Source organism: Callorhinus ursinus, unplaced genomic scaffold (genome assembly GCF_003265705.2).
Source record: "Callorhinus ursinus isolate GAN/ISIS: 27379988/994484 unplaced genomic scaffold, GSC_fseal_2.0 scaffold1, whole genome shotgun sequence".
Classification (NCBI taxonomy): domain Eukaryota; kingdom Metazoa; phylum Chordata; class Mammalia; order Carnivora; family Otariidae; genus Callorhinus; species Callorhinus ursinus.
Window position 1 is genome coordinate 146,166,426 of NW_027397063.1, and position 20,073 is coordinate 146,186,498.

Sequence of the window (20,073 nt, forward strand, 5' to 3'; positions counted from 1 at the left end):
TCAATTTCCAGTGGAACCCTCAACCATTAAACAAGATGACTGCTATTCTGGGGACCATTCATCCTAAATCTCCTTCAGATAGTCCATGCATTGTTAATAGAGAGTCCTATTGTACCTGTTGGTATAAATGTACTTGTCAGACTATGCACCCAAATCTTTATTTCCAGAAGAATGGTCATCATATACATGAAACATTGTGACAAAACAGGAAAAACCCAGCCTAATGATGTGACATGTTAAATATCTCTCATCTTCGCCCATATGTTGATTTTGCTTTTTACTGAAGTATAACAAAGGCATAGAGATTTTAACATTTACTTGAGGAAATTGTGTTGATAGAAGGGCCCAAGATGCCTGGCCATTAGAAAAGTAGATTCGGAGGGCCCCTGGGTGGCTCAGTTGGTTAAGCGTCTGCCTTCAGCTCAGGTCGTGATCCCAGGGTCCTGGGATTGAGCCCCGCATCAGGCTCTCTGCTCATAGGGGAGTCTGCTTCTCCCTCTCCCTCTGTGCCTCTGCACTCTGCTCATGCTCTTTCTCTCTCGATCACTCTCTCTCTCTCTCTAATAAATAAAATCTTAAAAAAAAAAACTAAATTCCCCCTCTTAGACTGTCATCAAACCTATTAGGTTAATTATTCTGTTGCCCTCCATTTGTTGTTCAGTAAACCCCAGCAATGGAGAGATGACTGCTAAGCAGAATAATTAAAAGCCCACTGTTTTTCATTATATTATATTTTAAGACAGCATATTTTCTTATCTACTGACTTTTAAGAGGGGCCTGCCAGATAGTCTGTGTATGAATAAATGAGCAAATAAAAGGATTGTTCTGTTGCTATTTGGACTTGGTTTTTAAGGAAATTCATCTTCATTCATATAAAAAATAATAATATTGTCTAGAATGTATTTTAATTTTTTTAAAGATTTTATTTATTTATTTGACATAGAGAGAGAGAGAGACAGAGTGAGCACAAGCAGGGGGAGTGGCAGGCTCCCCACAGAGAAGGGGGAGCCCGATGTGGGACTCGATCCCAGGACTCTGGATCATGACCTGAGCCAAAGGCAGTCGCTTAACCAACTGAGCCACCCAGGCGCCCTAGAATGTATTTTAATTTTTTTTAAACATTTTGTTTATTTATTTGACACAGAGAGAGACAGCACAGCAGGGGGAGTGGCAGGCAGAGGGAGAGGGAGAAGCAGGCTCCCCACTGAGCAGGGACCCCGATGTGGGGACCCTGGGATCATGACCTGAGCCGAAGGCAGACGCTTAACCATCTGAGCCACCCAGGCGCCCCTGTATTTTAATTTTTTACATGAATGGTATAATGTGTAATCAGCAAATTTCTTTATTTTCTCAACAATTAGGTCTTGGGCTTCTATATTAGAACATACAGATTTTCCTCATTCTTTTTTCTTTTTTTTAAGATTTTGTTCATTTCATTTGAGAGAGAGAGAGAGAGAGAGAAAGAACACATAAGCAGGGGGAGCAGCAGAGGGAGATAGAGAAGCAGGCTCCTGCTAAGCAGGGAGCTTGATGCAGGGCTTGGTCCCAGGACCCTGGGATCATGACCTGAGCCAAAGGCAGGTCTAATGGCCAGGCATCTTGGGCCCTTCTATCAACACAATTTCTTGAAGTAAATGTTAACCAACTGAGCCACCCAGGCGCCCCTTCTTCATTCTTTTTTGAACAATACCACCAAACTCAGAATGATGGATAGGTAGGTAGGGTAAGGGTTTGCTTTTTTATATGGTTAGTAGTCAAAAGGTACTTTGGATTTTTTATAACATTTTGATTATTTTATAAGGTGAATGAAATTTTTTTTTAGTTATATAATTAAGCATTTGAAACATGAGTAGTTATACTGGTGAAAAGAGCATTTTGGAGTAAGAACAGAAGACCTTCGGGTAAGAGAGTGTCACTTTGCCAGACAACTTCTTTGGCATTTGGGGATTATTTTTAATATACTGTGTTTATTTTTTAAAAGATTGATTTTTTTAAGTAATCTCCAAACCCAATGTGGGGCTTGAATTTATAATCCTGAGACCAAGAGTTGCATGCTCCACTGATTGAGCCAGCCAGGCACCCCTAACATAACTGTGTTTATAGTAACTTTTACTCTGTAGCATTTCAAAAGATCCTACTTCTTCATTTTTTCTCAGTAATTTGGTCAATATTACCAGCTAGTCAATCCATATAATCTGTTCACTGATAACAGAATCTTCCTCTGAATACTGAGTCATTCTTTACATCCATTTTTCCCTTTGGCTTCTGTAGGCACACATTGCGCATTTTTGTGGCACCTGGAAGCTGAAGTTAAGAGGTGTTTTTGTTTGTTTGTTTGTTTGTTTGTTTGTTTTTAACGCTGATCATCATAGTACCTATGCCCACTTATTTGGAGTGACGTTAACGCTGATCATTTGGTTAAGGTGGTGTCGGTAAGAAAGCGTTGCCCCTTCTCCTCAGTTTACTTATTCAATTCAATTATTCACTATGTTATTAGCTGTTTGATGCCTTCTGATACCAGAAGTTATTTATCTATAACATATCTACCTATCTATATTTATGCCTATGATATCTATTTCTGTCTCTGTCTCTGGGACATAAACAGGAAAACTTTAAGGGAATTTTCACTTCTGGTTAATGGTGAAATAAATTAGATAAGTCTCTGAAAATGAGGACAATTTAAAAACTTGCATAAAATTGGGTAATGTCTACTTAAATGCATCCAACAGCTAATAACATAGTGAATAATTGGATTGAAGAAGTAAACTGAGAAGGGGCAACTCTTTCTTACCGACACCACCTTAACCAAATGATCAGCATTAACGTCACCCCAAATAAGACTTATTGACATCATGGACTCTCTTGTGCCATGCACTGAGGAGGAAACAGCCTCTGTTGTATTCTTCCCCCAAATCTATGGCCTCAATCTAATCATGAGAAAGTATCAGACTAACACAAATTGAGGAGTGTTCTAAAAGACACCTGATCAATACTCTTCAAAAAGTATTAAGGTCATAAGGGGCCCCTGGGTGGCTCAGTCAGTTGGTTGACTGACTCTTGGTTTCGGCTCAGGTCGTGATCTCCAGGTCGGGAGATCAAGCCCTACCTAAGGCTCCACGCTCAGGGAGAAGTCTGCTTCCCCTCTCCCTCTGCCCCCCCCCCCCACCGCCCACATGTGCTCACACTCACATGCTCTCTCTCTGAAATAAATAAATCTTTAAAAAAAGTATTAAGGTCATGAAAAACTGTAGAGAACTGAGGAATTGACACTGACAAGACAGGACAACTAAATGCAATGTGAGATCTTGGATTTGATGCTGGAACAGAAAAAGGACATCAGTGGAAAACTGGTGAAATCTGAATAAAGTTGCAGTTCAGTTAATAGTATGGTAGCAGTGGTAATTTCTGAGTTTTGATAATTGCACCATGATTATATAAGATGTCAGCATTAAAGGGAACGATAACAGCTCTGTCCTATCTTTGCAACCCTTCAACAAGTCTAAAAATCATTTCAAAATAAAAAATGTTTAAATCATTATGCAATATAGTCAGCTGTGAGAGGGAAAAACTAAAAAAGATTTTGAAAATACACACTTAGTTGTTGGAAGTTGTAAAAGCCCAAATAGATGGGTTGAATAATGGATTGAACATGGCCAAAGAGGAATTAGAGAACTAAACATCAAGCTGAGAATATCTCTTGGCACACAGCACAGTGGGATACAAGGTGGAAAATATAGGGGGAGAAAGACAAATCTTTTATAGCCTTCTATGGAGAAGTCCCACTATGTGTCTAATAGGAATCTCAGAAAAAGACAATGGACAGTTAACTTTGACAATCAGCCATATTGAGAGTGACTTTGTGGACGTCCAGGAGTCCAGCCCTGCTGGAGAAAAAAAAAATATCCAAGATAAGATGCATTGAAGAGGGTGAGAGGAACAGCTTCACTTTACCTGTGTCACCCACACCTCCCCCAAGGCTGCATGGCTGGGTGCCTAAAGAAACCTACTCAGCCGGTGATTTCTCCCACTGGAGAGAGTGAGACCATGTGAGTGAGCACCTGGCTTTCCCAGCTGTATGGGAAGCTGCCAAAGAGACCCATTCCTTTCTTGTTCCATCCAGAATATGGAGGTATGTGCCACAACTTGGGTGGGGGGACAAAGTGGGGCTGGCAAGAACAGCAGCTAGGGCACTCCACAGCATCAAAGCTTTGTGGACTCCACTGGGAAGCCTCCCCACAAACTGCTGGGGATGATTCGTTTGTGGATCCCCCCTCAACTGGCCTACGGGTATCCTCCCTATCCCCTACCCCCCAGCTTCACACACCTTCCCACTCCACACCACCACCCCATGGCTACCTCCCTGTGTGCACCCCCAAGGGCGGTGAATGTGAGCCTTTGCAAATGGCTAGTGAGCACGTGCAGAAAGCCAGCCAAATCATTTTTGCATTCTGTGATGAAAGCTTGATTATCATTAGTGATTTATTACTTTGCTGGAATTGATGTACTCATGTTAATACTGAGGATTTTCACATCTATGTGTATAAGTGAGATTGCCTTCTGTTTAGTTGTTATTGTTTTGCTGCCTATATATGTCTAATTTTTGTGACAAGGTTATTCCAAACTCACAAAATTAGTTTTCCATTTTTCCTGTACTCCGGAATATTTTATGTAAGAGGATTTTTCTGTTCCCTAAAGCTTTTGCAAAACTTGTTTGTAACATCATTTGATACATTTGGGAAGTTTCCCAGATCTTTCCATTTCTCATGTGACTAGTTGTCTTTTTATGTTTTTTACACTTCCTTTCCTTTTTTTTTAAATATACAATTTACTTTTGAAATTTACAACTTTATAGAAAAATGACTATTTTCATTGAGGTTTCAAATTTATTAGTGCAAAATTATTCCTAGTATTATGTATTGTTCTCATACAATGTCCTTAATGTTTTTATATGTACCTTCTCTCTTTTTGACTTGATCAATATTATCAGTAGTTATCTATTTTGCTAATCTTCTCAAAAAACCACATTCTGGTTCTATTCAACTCTAATTTTTTCCCTGTGATGAATTTCTGCCTTTATAGTTTTTAAAAAAATTGACGTTATTTTTTAGAGCTGTTTTAGGTTTACAGAAAAATTGAGGGGCTCCTGGGAGCCTCAGTCAGCATCTGGCTCGATTTCAGCTCAGGTCATGATCTCAGGGTTGTGGAATTGAGCCCCATGTCTGGCTCTGTGCTGGGCGTGGAGCCTGCTTGGGATCCTCTCTCCCTCTCCCACTACCCCCTCACTCCTCTCCCTCGCTAAAAAAAAAACAAAAAACAAAAAAACAGGAAAGAAAGAAAGAAGAAAAATTGAGCAATTTTTGAGTTCACATATACTTTCTATCTCCTGCCCACCCCCATCCCACCCCACATCATCCCCTCACAGTTTCCCCCATATCCTGTGTTACTGTGGTACATTTGTTACACCTGATGAACCAACAAATTATTAACTAAAGTCTGTAGTTTACATTAGGATTCAGTCTTTTTTTTTTTTTTTTTAAGTAGGCTCCATGCCCAGTATGGAGCCCTATGCAGTACTTGAACTCACAACCCTGAAATCAAGACCTGAGCTGAGATCAAGAGTCCCATGCTTAAATGGATTGAACCACCCAGGTGCCTCAGTATTTTTTTTTTTAATGGAAGCATAGTTGACACACAATGTTACATTAGTTTCAGGTGTGCAACACAGTGATTGGAAAAGCCTATACTTTATGCTATTCTTGCACAAGTGTGGCTACCATCTCTCACCATAAAGTGCTATTATAATACTATTGACTATATTCCCTGTGCTATACCTCCATCCAGTCATCACCATGACTTACTCATTCTATAATTGGAAGCCTGTACCTCCCACTCCCTTTCACTTATTTTGCCCATCCCCCCACCCACCCCTACGGCAACCACCTGTTTTTTCTCTTTATTTATGTGTCTGTTTCTGCTTTTTTTGCTTGTTTGGTTTTGTCTTGTTTTGTTTTTTTTTTGAGTCCACATATAAATGAAATAATATGGTATTTGTCTTTCTCTGTCTGACTTATTTCACTTAGCATAATAAAGACTTCACTTTTGTGTTGTATAGTTCTAAGGGATTGACAAATGTATTTCATGTGTCCACCACTACAGTACCATACAGAATAGTTTCACTGCACTAAAAATCCCCTCTGCTCCCCCAGACTCCTGGCAATCACTGATCTTTTAACTGTCTTTTTTTTTTTAAGATTTTATTTATTTATTTGGCAGAGAGAGAGAGAGAGAGTGCACAGGCAGGGAGAGCCAGAGAGGGAGAAGCAGGCTCCTTGCTGAGCAGGGAGCCCAATGTGGGGCTCGATCCCAGGACCCCAGGATCATGCCCTGAGCCAAAAGCAGACACTTAACTAACTGAGCTACCCAGGCACCCCTGATCTTTTAACTGTCTTTATACTTTTGCCTTTTCCAGAATGTCATATACTTGGGAGTCCTACAGTATGTAAGCTATTCTGATTGGTTTCTTTCACTTACCAATATACATTAAAGATTCTTCCATGTCTCTTCATGGTGGTGATAGTTCATTTCTTTTTATGCTAATAATATTCCATTGAATGGTGTAGCACAGTTTATCCATACACCTACTGAAGTGTATCTTGGTTGCTTCTAAGTTTGGACAATTATGGATAAAAGTGCTATAAGCTTCATATGCAGCTTTTTGTGTAGACATAAATTTTTGACTCATTTTAGTAAATACCAAAGAGTAGAATTGCTGGGTCATATGGTAAGAGTATGCTTAGTTTTATAAGAAACTGCTAACCTGTCTTCAAAGTGGCTTTATTACTTTACATTCCCAATCGTTCCTGTTGCTCTACAGCTTTATTTGCATTTAGCCATTCTAATAGGTATATCGTGGTATTTCATTGTTAATTTGCAATTCCTGTATGACATATGATGGTCAGCATCTTTTCATATGCTTATTTTCCATCTGTATATCTTCTTTGGTGAAGTGTCTGTTCAGATCTTTTGCACATTTTTTAATTAGGCTGTTTTCTTATTGTTGAATTTTAAAAGTTCTTTATATATTTTGGATACAAGTTCTTTATCAGATACGTGTTTTCCAGTATATTCTCCTAATGTGTGACTTATCTTTATCTTTTCATTGTCTTACACTGCCTTCATTTTTACGAGTTTTTTCTTCAACATACTTTAGGTTTGTGTATGTTTTCTAGTTTATTCTGCTTTGTTTCAGTTGTTTTGTTTTATATTTAATGATTTAATAATAATTTTTCCTCTGCTGATTCCCACAAATATTTGTGTTACTTCATTTTGTTTAGTTCTAAATATTTTTATTTCAATTTTTATTTCATCTTTCAATCATGATTGATTCAAATCTGCCTTTTAGCCTTTAAATTTATGATTATATTTTGTCATTTGTCTAGTTTTATTGTACCATGGTCGGTGACTAGAGTCAGTAGGGTCTTTTTAAAGAATTTCAAGCAACATCCTGATGTCCTACTAAGATTAATTTTGGGCAGGTATATCATGTTGCACAACTCTGGGGGTACTAATTATATCCTAATTTATATGACTAATGCCCCTCATCATTCATAGTACATAGACTTTGTAGCTCTCCCTGATTAAGGAAACTTTTTATGTGTTTGAAAAAATGTGCATCTCAGTCACATTTGTCAATTTTTATGTTATGTAATTTAAGGCTATGTTGTTAATGGAATAAAATTGAGAGTCCAGAAATAAACCTATACATCTGTGGTCTGTTGATTTTCAATGGGGTGCCAAGATCATTCAATGGGGAAAATAACCACCTTTTCAAGAAACGGTGCTGGGATAACTGGATATCAGCATGCAAAAGAAGGAAGTTGGACCCTTACCTCACATCATGTACAAAAATTAACATAGGTCAAAGATCTAAATATAAAAGCTAAAAGCTCTTAGGAGAACACATATGGATAAATCTTCATGACCTTGGATTTGGCAAAAGATTCTTAAAGTATGACACCAAAAGCACACACAGTGAAAGAAAAAAGGACAGCTATCCTGATTAGAAATGAGCAAAGGATGTAAATAGACATTTCTCCAAGGAAGATATAAAAATGGTCAGCAACCCTTTGGAAAGATACTCAACATCATTAGTCATCAGGAAAATGTAAATTAAAACCACAGTGAAATACCACTTCTCACCCACTGGGATGGTTGGAATCAAAAAGTCACATAATAACAAGTGCTGACATGGCTGTGTGGAAATTACAATCCTCATACACCACTAGTAGGAATGTAAAATGGGGGAGCCACTTTGCAAAATGTACTGACAGTTCCCCAAATGCTTAAACATAGAGTTTGATTCATATGATCTAGCATTTTTACTCCTAGGCGATACCTAAGGCAAATGAAAACATTTGTCCCTGCAAAAACATGTACATGCATGTTCAGAGCAGCATTACTCACAATAGCCAAAATATGGAAGCAACTAAAATGTTTTTTGATGGAGAAATGGATAAGCACAAAGTGGTATATCCATTCAGTGAAATGTTATTTGGCCATAAAAAGAAATGAAGTACTGATACATGCTACAATCTGGATGAATCTTGAAAACGTTGTGCCAAATTAAGGAAGCCAGTCACAAAAGCCCAGTTATATATAAATACATTCATATAAACTTTTAGGCTAGGGAAATCTATATATTTTGCACAATGGAACATTATTTGGTCTTTAAAAAGAAGGAAATCCTCGGGGCGCCTGGGTGGCTTAGTTGGCTGAGCCATCAAACTCTCAATTTTGGCTCAGGTCCTGATCTCAGGTCATGAAATTGAGCCCCATGTTGGGCTCAGCATGGAGTCTGCTTGGGATTCTCTCCCTCTGCCCCTCCCCTCATTCATGCGTGCACTCGTATGTGCTCTCTCTCTCTTTCACTAAGTAAATAATCTTCAAAAGTAAAAAGTAAAAAGAAAGAAATCTTGCCATTTATGACAGCATAGATGAAACTGGAGGGCATTATGCTAATAAGAAACCAGACGCAGAAAAACAAATACTGTATGATCTCATATGTGGAATCTACAAATAGTCAAATACATAGAGGCAGAAAGTAGAATGGTAGTTATCAGGGGTTGGGGTAGAAAGAAATGGAGAGATGTTGGTCAGGCATACAAAGTTTCAGTTATGCAAGATGAATAAGTTCTGGAGATCTAATGTACAACAATGTGATTATAGTTAACAGTAACATATTGTATATTTAAAATTTGCCAAGAGGGAGGATCTTAAGTGTTCTCACCATACACACACACAGAAAAGAAAATGTAACTATGTGAGATGATAGATATGTTAATTTACTTGATTGTGACGGTTACTTCACAGTGTATGCATGTATCAAATCAGAAACTTGTACATCTTAAATATATATTATGTTTAATTGTCAATTATACATCAATAAAGCAGGGGAAAAAATAAAGGGGAATCAAAGAGAAAAGTTCAGGACCAAGAGAGATATTTCACATTGATACAAAGATAGATTACCAAGAATATATTAGAGTTAAGAATGTGTATGAGCCAACAACAGAGTTTTAAAAAAAATCTTTATTGATATATAATTCACATACCATGCATTTCACTAATTTAAACTGTACAAGTCAATGTTTTTAGTATAATCACAGATGTGTGCAACAGTTTTAGAACATTTTCATCACCCCAAAAAGAAACCTCATACCCCTTAGATATCATCTCTGTACCCCACCCATTCATCCCTTAGTCCTAAACAACAAATACACTCAACATCTCTATAGAATCTCTCCCTTTCCACAGGGCTTTCTGGTGTTAATTGTTGAAGGTTGCTGTTGTCTATTTCCAAACTAGCTTTGCAAAGATTGTAATCCCTGTCCTGTATGCTCACTGAAGCTTCTGTTCTGTTATCTCAGCAGTGAGCTAGGAAACAGAATATATTTCCTTAAATGCCTGGAGACAAAAAGAAAAAAAAAAACAAACCTCCCTTGGTCTTTGCATATTGGCTCTGGACTAGGGTACTCCTTAAATGCTAAGCCAAGCTAACTACAACTCTGCCTTAGCTTTCACGTCCTACTTAAGTGGAGTCCAAAGATCAGCCAGAGATGTAAATCTAGGGTCCTCTCAGGTCTTTTGTGAGCATGTGTCTGCCCCCTGGGGAATGCACATTGCATTCCAGATCCCCCAGTCCTGCACTGTTCTTGGTCCCCTAAGAATCTTCCTCCTCAGCTTCCTTATACCCAGGCTTTTGGGCCTGTCTGCTCTTTGCTTCATCCTTCATCCCTTGCCCCAGGCAGCAATGGGTACCATATGGCTTTACTGCTTCCATCAGATGCCACTCAGAAAGCCAGTCTAACCTGAGGCAGGCAAAATATAGATCAGTCTCTGTGCTAGTCCCTTAGGTCAAATGCATGACCACAGTTTTTGAGAGTAGAGTCCATATGGCTTTCCCCGGCACCAATACATTGTACCAGGAATGGGCCATCCACAAGGCTGCCATTGATCTTGGGGAATGGGATGCTAGGCAGGTAAGCAAAAACCACACAATGTCTCCTACCAAAATTCAGTTGCTTTTTTCCTTATTAAGCACTTGCTGTTTGACACAGGCATTTGATTAGGTTCCAAAGTTCCAAAAAAGTTGATTGTGTATGTTTTTGCTAGCTGAATTCTTTCTTTTTAAAGATTTTATTTACTTATTTGTGAGAGAAAGAGAGCGAGAGAGAGAGCAGGGGGTAGGGGCAGAGGGAGAGGGAGAAGCAGACTCCCCACTGAGCAGGGAACCTTATGTGGAGCTCAGGTCCAGGACCCTGGGATCATGACCTGAGCCAAAGGCAGACACCTAACTGACTGAGCCACCCAGGCACCCCTGCTAGCAGAATTCTTGCTGGGGAGACCAGTTCTTGCAAGGAAACCATTCTTGGAGCTCTCTACTAATCCCATGTCACTTGTCTTGCAAGTACTTTGGAAAACAGTTTGGCACTATGTGGTAAATCTAAAGATATACAAACCAGGAATTCTATTGCTTGTTATTTACCCTAGATCAGTGATTCTCAACCGGGGTAAATTTTGCTTCTCCAGTAACATATAGAAATGCCTGGAGACATTTCACAACTGTGGCCATGCCACTAGCATGTGGTGGGTAAAAGCCATGGATGCTGCCAAACATCCTAAATACATAAGATAGTTCCCTCTCGCGCTGATCCCCCACCATCTACAACAAAAGATTATCTGTCCCTAAATATCAAAATTGCCAAGAAACCCTCATCTAGAGAAATGAGTACTCACATGCACAGGGAAAATGCTCACAACTGCATTGTTTTATAATCGTTCTAAACAGGAAATGATTCAAACAACCCAAATGCCCAACAGTGGAATGGATATATTCTTGTATATATATTCAATAGAATACTTAATAGAAATGAAAATTAATGAGCTATAAAAATTATATAAAAAAGAGTAAGAAAGTGTTTTTTTATAAATATTAAGATAGTGGTCATTGGAGAAGGGGGAAGTTAATATTGGGAAAGGACACATGATCTCTTCAGGGCTTTTGGCAATGTTCTATTGCTTGAACTAGGTGGTGTTTACATAGGTGTTCACTTTTTAAAAACCGTACATTTATATTTTTCTACTTATATGTATATTTCATATTAGACTAGATAAAACTTATAATTACAGTTTTTCTTCTTCTATCACACTCCCTACTTTGACAGGTCATATTCTTATTTGTATCTTCAAACTGACCATCAAGTCTGAGAACGTATGTTCATTCATTCAATCAAGGCTCAATATTGAATATCCACTACAAGCAGGAACTGTTCTAAAGAGTAGGAACACAGAGAGGGAACAAGATAGACGTCTTGCATTCCAGGGTGAAGAGACAGGATGTAATTAATATACCAAAAATTGTAAAAGATAATTTCAAGGGCCATTAGGTATTTGAAAACAGGACAGTTATAAGAGAGATTATAAAGACTGTGGTGAGAAAGAGTAACGGGGGTGAGATATTTCAAATTGAATGGTCAGTGAAGGCTTCAGTCAAGATGACATTTGGGGAGATAAGTGACCTGTTTCAAGCAAAGAAATGGGAAGTGTGAAGTTCTAGAGGAAGAATATTCTTAAAAAAAGGAAACAGTTGTTGTTGAGGCTCTTAAGTAGGAAAGTGTTCAACATGTTTAAGGAACCTCATGAAATAAAGCATGGCTAGCGTGGATTGGTTGAGGGAAGAGGGTAGGAGATGAAGTTAGTGCAGGAGGCAAGATCTCCATCAGGGAAAGTCTGGATCTTTTTCCAAGTGCCATGAGAAGCCACTGAAATGCTGCTGTTGTGTAGACTGTAGGAGAGAAGACAGGTGGCATGGAGACTAACTTAGGCAAGAGATGACGGTGACTGTGAGGCAGAGACGGCGACAAATGGATAGACTCAGGATTTATTTAAAGATAGAGTCCAGAACATGTGGTATGAGGAAAGGAGAGAATCAAGGATGATTCCTAGGTTTTTGTCCTGAACAACGAACGAAAAATGGGAACTTTTGCTGGGATGAGGAAAACTGGTGAGTGAGCATGACATTTGAATCAAGGAGCTGAGATACCCTTCAACAGATGAGTGGATAAAGAAGATGTGGTTCATATATACAATGGACTATTACTCGGCCATCAGAAAGGATGAATACCTACCATTTGCATCAACATGGATGGAACTGGAGGGGATTATACTAAGTGAAATAAGTCAAGCAGAGAAAGAATTGTCATATGATTTCACTCATATGTGGAACATAAGGAATAGAGTGGAGGCCCACAGGGGAAGGGAGGAAAAACTGAATGGGAAGAAATCAGAGAGGGAGACAAGCCATGAGAGATTCTGGACTCCAAGAAACAAACTGAGGGTTACAGAAGTGGGGGGGATGGGGTAACCGAGTGATGGGTATTAAGGAGGGCACGTGTTGGGATGAGCACTGGGTGTTATACACAACTAATGAATCGTTGAACACTACAGCAAAAACTAATGATGTACTATATGCTAGCCAACTGAACATAAACAACAACAACAACAACAACAACAACAAAAGTCTTATTTGGGCTTTATTAAGTTTCAAATACCTGTTAGACATTCAAAGGAGATGTCAGATTGGCTGTTGAACATGTCTCCATAGATTTAATGCGCTGGATTTGAGGATATCTAAAGTCCCCTTCAACCATATTAAACACATGGAACAAATTGCGAATCAATTTAATAAATTAGAGTATACACACAATGCTATTCCATGAATTGGCATGCAAAGATAATTTTTAATTGAAACAAGTAGGTTATAAAAGTGCATATGGTTTGCTTCAATTTTTAAGAATACAATATATTATAATATATATTTCACTGGAAGCAGATAAACTAGAATATAAACTGTAGTTACCTGTGCTGGGATTTAGTGTGGTTTTAATTCTTGCTATCATTAGTTTAAAATGTCTTTAATAATCCTGTATTACCTGTGTAATCTGTTTCTTAAATAAAGTAAATCCACAAAGGTCTCTTCCAGCTGGGCAGCCTGTGGCTGGGTTATTTGTCAGGTGAGGGATGTCAAGGTGATCAGGGTGATGATGGTCCAGATGCAAAGTGTGAAAGGCGAAGAGGCCCCGCCCAAGAGCATAGGCGCGGGTCGGAGTGGGGGCGCAGGGGGAGGTCCAAACGGCACCGCCCTGCACGTCACGTGCTCGAAAGCCGCCAATGGCCGCCTCCGAGCCCACCTTGGGAACGGGGCGGGGCGCCCAGCTGGCGTCACCAGGACAACGGGCGTTGCCGGCGCCTTGTGACTCCGGGCTGTGGGCGCGCTCGCGGCTCTTCGGCCATGGTGAGTCTGGGGCCCGAACCGGTTGGGCCGCCCTCCCCTTCCCCGCCCGGACTGAGCCCCCGCGCGGCCGCTGCTCGGTTCCGGCGGGCGGCGCCGAGGTCGTGGAGAGGCCGGGCTGCGGCCTTCGGGACTGCGGGGCAGGGCAGGACTGGGCGGGCCCGGGGGAAGAGGAGCCCCGGGGGGCCCCGGAGCGCCCGCCTGTTCGGGGGCGCCCGCGACGCAGCGTTGTCTGCGTTTAAGGTCTGGGCCTCCGCTGGGACCCCTATCCTGTGGGCCGCCGGACAGCGTGACGCTTTTTGGTCCCAGCGAGCCTGTGAAGCCACCCAGAGAGGGTGTGGTTTTTTTTTTTAAAGGGATATCTGTATCATATTCATATTAACACTATATTGCAGTCTGTGTGCTACCTGTCTTGTGTCTACGCAATTATATATAAATAATACATAATAGGTATTTCTTTAAAATTCATCATTGACAGGATTTTTAGCGCGTGGGGAAATTTAAATATGTAATTTTGGATTTTCCCTCCTCCTCTTCAAAAAAAAATGGCATTAAGCTGGAGGTTTTTTCCTGTGCGCAGCCCTTTAAGGGATTTAATTAGTAATTAGTACATTGTAAACGTCTTAAATCACTCTTTTATTCAGTAAACTTGAGAGTGAGTGGGCGTACCACCTGGCCCCCATTAAGCTCGTTTTTTAAAAACCTGACGTGAAGACTCAGCAGGGGTGTTGGCTTGGCTAGACAGGATTCAAGGAATTGCTGACCAAAGGTGTGATATCTCCGGAGGCCTCCAAAGGGAGTAAAAGAAGAGAGGAGCTGGACTCTGCTGGGGACACACCTTTGATATAGAATATTTGAGAGGGGTTTGGGGTGGGTAATAAGAAAATGCCTGGTTTTAAGGAACAGTTTTTTTAACCATCACTAGTGTAGATCTGCTCTTTATCTACAGTGGAAGTGCTAATAAGCTGAGAAGGCAGGGGGCTTCCCACGTGCCAGTTGGCCTGGAGAGAAAACCTGCCATTTGGAACCCTGGCAGACTCTTTTTTTTTTGATAACTAGGGAAAGGCATGGTAGGAAGAGAAAGGTGGCTGGTCTGTATCATTGGCTGGTCTGTATCTATCATTGGTGGCCCAGATATGTGGCCTTTTGATGGTAGGGGGAAAAACCATTACCCACAAGTAATAGAAATGCGGGCTTTATTTTGTGTATGTTTCTTTAATTCTGAATTGCTTTTAAGTGACCCTGCAAAAGTTTCAGAAAATGAATTTTACAAAAATCTGAGTGTTGTAAATGTTGCAGTGACTTTTCTATATTATATGTGGAAAAGCTCTTACAATTATAGCAAAGAGAAAGGAAGAATATTCAGGAATTTACAGCTCACTGAAGTCTCACGTTCCTCCTGTTTCCCATTTTCCTTTTCTTCTCTCCTTCCATCCTGACCCACAGTCCACCTTGATTCACTATTGTGCATTTTAGAGTTTTATTTACTTTAAAAGCATTCTATTATACTTGTGTACTTGTTGCTTTGTTAAACTTAGAAATTTTTTTGCTTTTTGTCTATTTTTAAACATTAAGAATTTCATTCATGGAAGGCATTTAATTTTATGATGAGCTGATGCCTAGGCTCCAACGAAAGTAGGGAATGGTTGGTATGTATAGGAGGGGGAATGAGGAAACTGCCTGTGTAATCCCTCAAACTGTAGTCAAGATTGTTAACATTATCGTTCATTAAATGCTTGAATCTAAACATACAGCTTTAGCAGTTGATATGAATTACTTTGCACATGAATTTGGAACAATGCTTAACTATCTCTCAATGAAAATTTCTTCAATTAAGCCACTTGTTTCTATTCTATAATGACAGCTGGCATTTATTATGTACATTCTGAGTGAGATATTTTTCCAAGCATCTTATGTGTCTTATTTAACCATCACAACAACCCTATGTGGAAGATAACATTTCCTCACTTTAGAGATGAGCAAATTGAGGCACAGAATGGTAGAGTAACTTGCCCAGGTCACCCAGCTGTTAAGTGAGATTTCAAAACCAGGCAGATTGTCTCAGAACCCGCTTATGTAAACACTGGATTATACTGTAACATATAGTGCATCAGTATATGTTCCCCCAATATATATGCCAGGTATATGTTAGGAAATTTGTTTTCCTATTTGGATTTTAATATTTTTGAGCACTTTGGAATACTTGTATTTTGTGATTGCTGGCACTGAGCTAGATGCTACAGAACAGGGTAGGCATGCCTAGCCTTCTCTTACTTTTCTCTCCCCTTTTTTACAAAGATGAAATGAAGAGGAATTAATGAAGACAGATTGTTGGATTGGGGTTCATACTCATGGCTGTAATAGCATTGAAAGTTTCTCCTGTCATTTCACTTTGCATTCAGGAATTGACACATGCTTTTTGTGAATCACAAAGACCAGTGTTTTACATAAAGCCATTTAGACTTGGAGGATGAATATATTTAAAAAAAATAAAATTCTATTTTCTGAGATTTTTCCTCATAGTAATTTTAATATACGTTTTAGTTGTATATTTTGAAAATTGTTTCAAAAAGACAGCAATTTGATTCATATGGATCAAAATATACATTGGGATACCTTTTGTCATGTTTTTGCTCTTGCCTAATACTTTAGCTTGTAAGGCAGATTTTTTTTTCTCAGAAATATGACATTGTATCATTACTGTTTTCCCATTTTGATTCATTCACTTGGACTTTCCCCCTGTTTTGGCACTTCACTTTCTGTGTTTATCTGTGGTTAGGATTTGTCAGAGGTGTTGGGAAGCACAAGGTGGGGGGAAACTACAATAAAATATACCAAGATTTACAGTTTTGGTCTATTTGCTATCACATGGTATAGTTAAGAGAGCTAATATGTTTATATAATGAGATCTATGTTAATAGATCGTAAAAAGAATATATTTTCCTTCTGTTAACAATATTGGTCTCCTTTTGGTCTGCACTGGAATGGGGATGGAGCATAATTTTTAGAACTGTAGCAATAACTTTTTCATAGAGCCTTTCCACACTGTCCAGTTTTAGGCTGATCACTTCACATTTATCTCATTTAATCTTTCCACGTACCTCTGAGATTATTATTATCCCCGTTTAGCAGGCCCAGATTGATGAGGTAATTTGTCCAAGGCCACATACTGAGTGGCAGAGCCTGGATTTGAACTCAGCCAGTCTGACCCTAACTTCTGGCCTCTTAACCATTATTCCATGGCTTCTTTCCCAACTAAAGATTGTTCCCAGTGCCTGGCATGAATGTACTTCTCCAAGATTAAGAGTTTCAGTGTTTTATCAGCTGAGCCAGCAAGCTCTTTTTTATTTATGACAAACGCTTTATCATGATGTTGTTTAATGACATCCTGCAGGATTTACTTGGCTCCCCACTCCCAGCCCCTTAATAGTGCAGACAGCCAAAGCTCAAATATGGCCAGCCATGGGTTGGACTGCACTTTTACCTCTGCCTTCCCTGCCGCATTTTGTGTCTCACCTCTACCCTGTGTAGGGTCTACTACCACCACCTCCAGCACTGGGGTGGCTATGGGGACAAAAACAGGACAGACCAGACAGAGAGCGGAACAGGGCAGTTGTTGGGAGAGTTTTTGTGGAGTCAGAATCGAGGTTCAAACCCAGCTTTTTGAGTTCTCAGTGCTGCCCCTACAATTGTCTTTCCATTAAATTTTCTGTTCTGTGGTTTTCTATCCAACAAAGGTTTATTGTGTGCTACTATGTGCTAGTCACTCTTGTAGGCAGTGGGTATCCAACAATGACACAGGCGAGGCTCTATGCTTATGGAGCTTACGTTGTGGTGGCAGGAAGGCATAATAAACATACGGATAAGGTCCTAAAAGTGCTTTGGAGAAAAAGCTGAGTGAGAAAGGAAATTTTAGGGCAGGATGGGAGAGTGGATGAGAGGAGGGAGAAGTTGCTTTTCATATAGAGTGGAAGGGAAGGCCTCTCTGATAAGATGACATTTGAGCAGAGGGTATTTCATGGGCATACCTGGAGAAAGGCCATTTCAGGAGAGGACCCAAATGCAAAAGTCCTGAGGCAAGATCATGTCTGGTGTGTTGGAGGAACTGCAAGGAAATCAGTGTGGCTGGAGTGTCATAAGACGGGTGCATGGTAGGAGGTAAGATGAAAGTAGTTAGGCCAAATCACATAGGATTTATAAACCATTTGAAGGACTTGGCCTTTCCCTTTGTGAGAAGGGGAAGCAATTGGCAGGTGAAGGAGAATGACATCATATGACTTTTAAAAGAACCATTCTGTCTGTTCTGTGGAAACTACATTTGGGGTATGAGTGAGGGGAGAAAGGACAAAAACAGAGGACACTAGATGGGACATTATTGCAGTAATCCATAGGATTAGTTGATGGATTCATTGTGGAATAGAAAAGAAAGTCAAGGATGACTTCCATGATTTGAGCCTGAGTGATAGGAAGGAGTTGTCATCTACTGAGATGAAGACCAAGGTACAGATAAAGAAATCCGGGGTTAGTTTGGGACTTGATAAATTTGTGATGCTCATTAGAAATGTAAAATCTAAAGACACAATTAGGCTTAAAATATATACTGTGAGGGTATATATTTTAAAAACACAAACTTCATTGTATCTTGAAGTATTAGATTTGAAGGAGACTTTGAGTTTCTCTAGCACAGTCCCTTCAGTTTACAAACTAGAAATATTGAGAGGGTAAATGACTTGTACAGATCACCTTTTTACTACCTGTTGTGCAGTACAAAGAACTCCTTTGTGCACACAAAGAACTCCTAGACTTGGAGTCAGGAAATATAAGTTTAAAATTACAGTTATTTTTTTTTAAAGTTCTAAACCTTGTGCAAGTTATTTATCTGCTCCAAGTCTGTTTACTGTCCTCAAAAAGGGTAAGAAAGACTCCCATGTTCTGTGAGGATGTGGAAAGTTGCAAAAGTTAGACATTTCCATCGTAATAAGAAAGGTGAAGAAGCTAGAAAATGGTAGTTCTCTAAAAACCCACCAGAGAACTGAGGACACAAGGAAATCTAAATGAAATAAAATCCAGAACATAATGAGCCTTCCCAGGAAAAAAGGAGACACATAGATACTTCCATCCATGGTGGGACAGCAGGAGGAAGAACCTGCTATAGACTAGTAAAGAGAAACCCACCAAACTTTTATTAACTGCATGTGGGCTGGAGTGACAATTTGGAATTTTGAAGAGCCCCAGCCACCCCTTTCCCGTGAGCCTTCACTGAGTTTAAGGATATAGTATGCTGGAGGCTGGGGTCAGGGAAAGAGAGCTAAGAATGATCCTGAGGGTGGGTGGAGTCTGAGGTGGGTGGAGGCAGGGCTGGAGAGTTCATACAAATCTATCTGAGGCACTAGGGGCTTTTGCCAGGTATAAAGTAGGGCTAACGCAGGCTGGGGCCATGGCCGGAGAGCTGACAAATATCTCTCTGGCTATCCAGGTTTTCACTGAGGACAAGACAATAGCCTTTCAGAAGGTGGAGTCAAAGCACAGGGGAGAGAGACAGACAGATTTTAAGGCACAGACGGTGAAGGGTGTTTACTGGAGAACGAAGACAGCTCCCCAGCTGGCAGCAAGAATGCAAAATAGAGAAAAATCTCTTGAGTTCAGAAAGCAAGCAGCTAAGTTGTACAGCTCAGAGATCTGTGAAGTTTCACCGCTGCTCAGATCCTGAGTTCTCCTGAAGGTTAAGTTCTGATCTCACCCTAAAAGGATTTTAAGCCATTCTTGACTGAATCTAATAAATGCTTAAAAAAATCTCTAACCCAGCCCAACCATAGATTAAAAGGATTCAGTCCCCTTTACCTCCCCATCCCTACCCTAAGCAACCTAATTAAAGAAGGAGCTGCCCTTTGTGGAGGTATATTACTGTTTTTTTTTAAAATTCAAGTATTATTGACGTATAACATTGTTAGTTTCAGATACACAACATGATTCATTATTTGTATATATTGAGAAATGATTACAATAGGCATAGTTAATATCCATTGCCATACAAGTTATACAAATTTTTTTTTAAAGATTTTATTTATTTATTGGACAGAGTCACAGCGAGAGAGGGAACACAAGCAGGGGGAATGAGAGAGGGAGAAGCAGCCTCCCCGCCGAGCAGGGAGCCCGATGTGGGGCTCGATCCCAGGACCCTGGGATCATGACCTGAGCCAAAGACAGACGCTTAACGACTGAGC

At 39.9% G+C, this 20,073-nt stretch overlaps 1 protein-coding gene across 4 annotated transcripts in view; it reads left to right on the forward strand.

Moving 5' to 3' along the window:
* Window positions 1–13,781: 13,781 nt before the first annotated feature.
* FBXL2 (F-box and leucine rich repeat protein 2) overlaps window positions 13,782–20,073 on the forward strand; it is a 121,795-nt gene continuing 115,503 nt past the window's right edge. For 3 of the 4 annotated variants that reach the window (XM_073902651.1, XM_073902648.1, XM_073902650.1), the window contains exon 1: window positions 13,792–13,852. In XM_073902651.1, the coding sequence (XP_073758752.1) occupies window positions 13,850–13,852 (3 nt within the window). In that variant the 5' untranslated portion in view covers window positions 13,792–13,849. Of the gene's footprint in view, window positions 13,853–20,073 lie in introns of all 4 variants that reach the window. The other variant, XM_073902653.1, reaches the window with a different exon arrangement.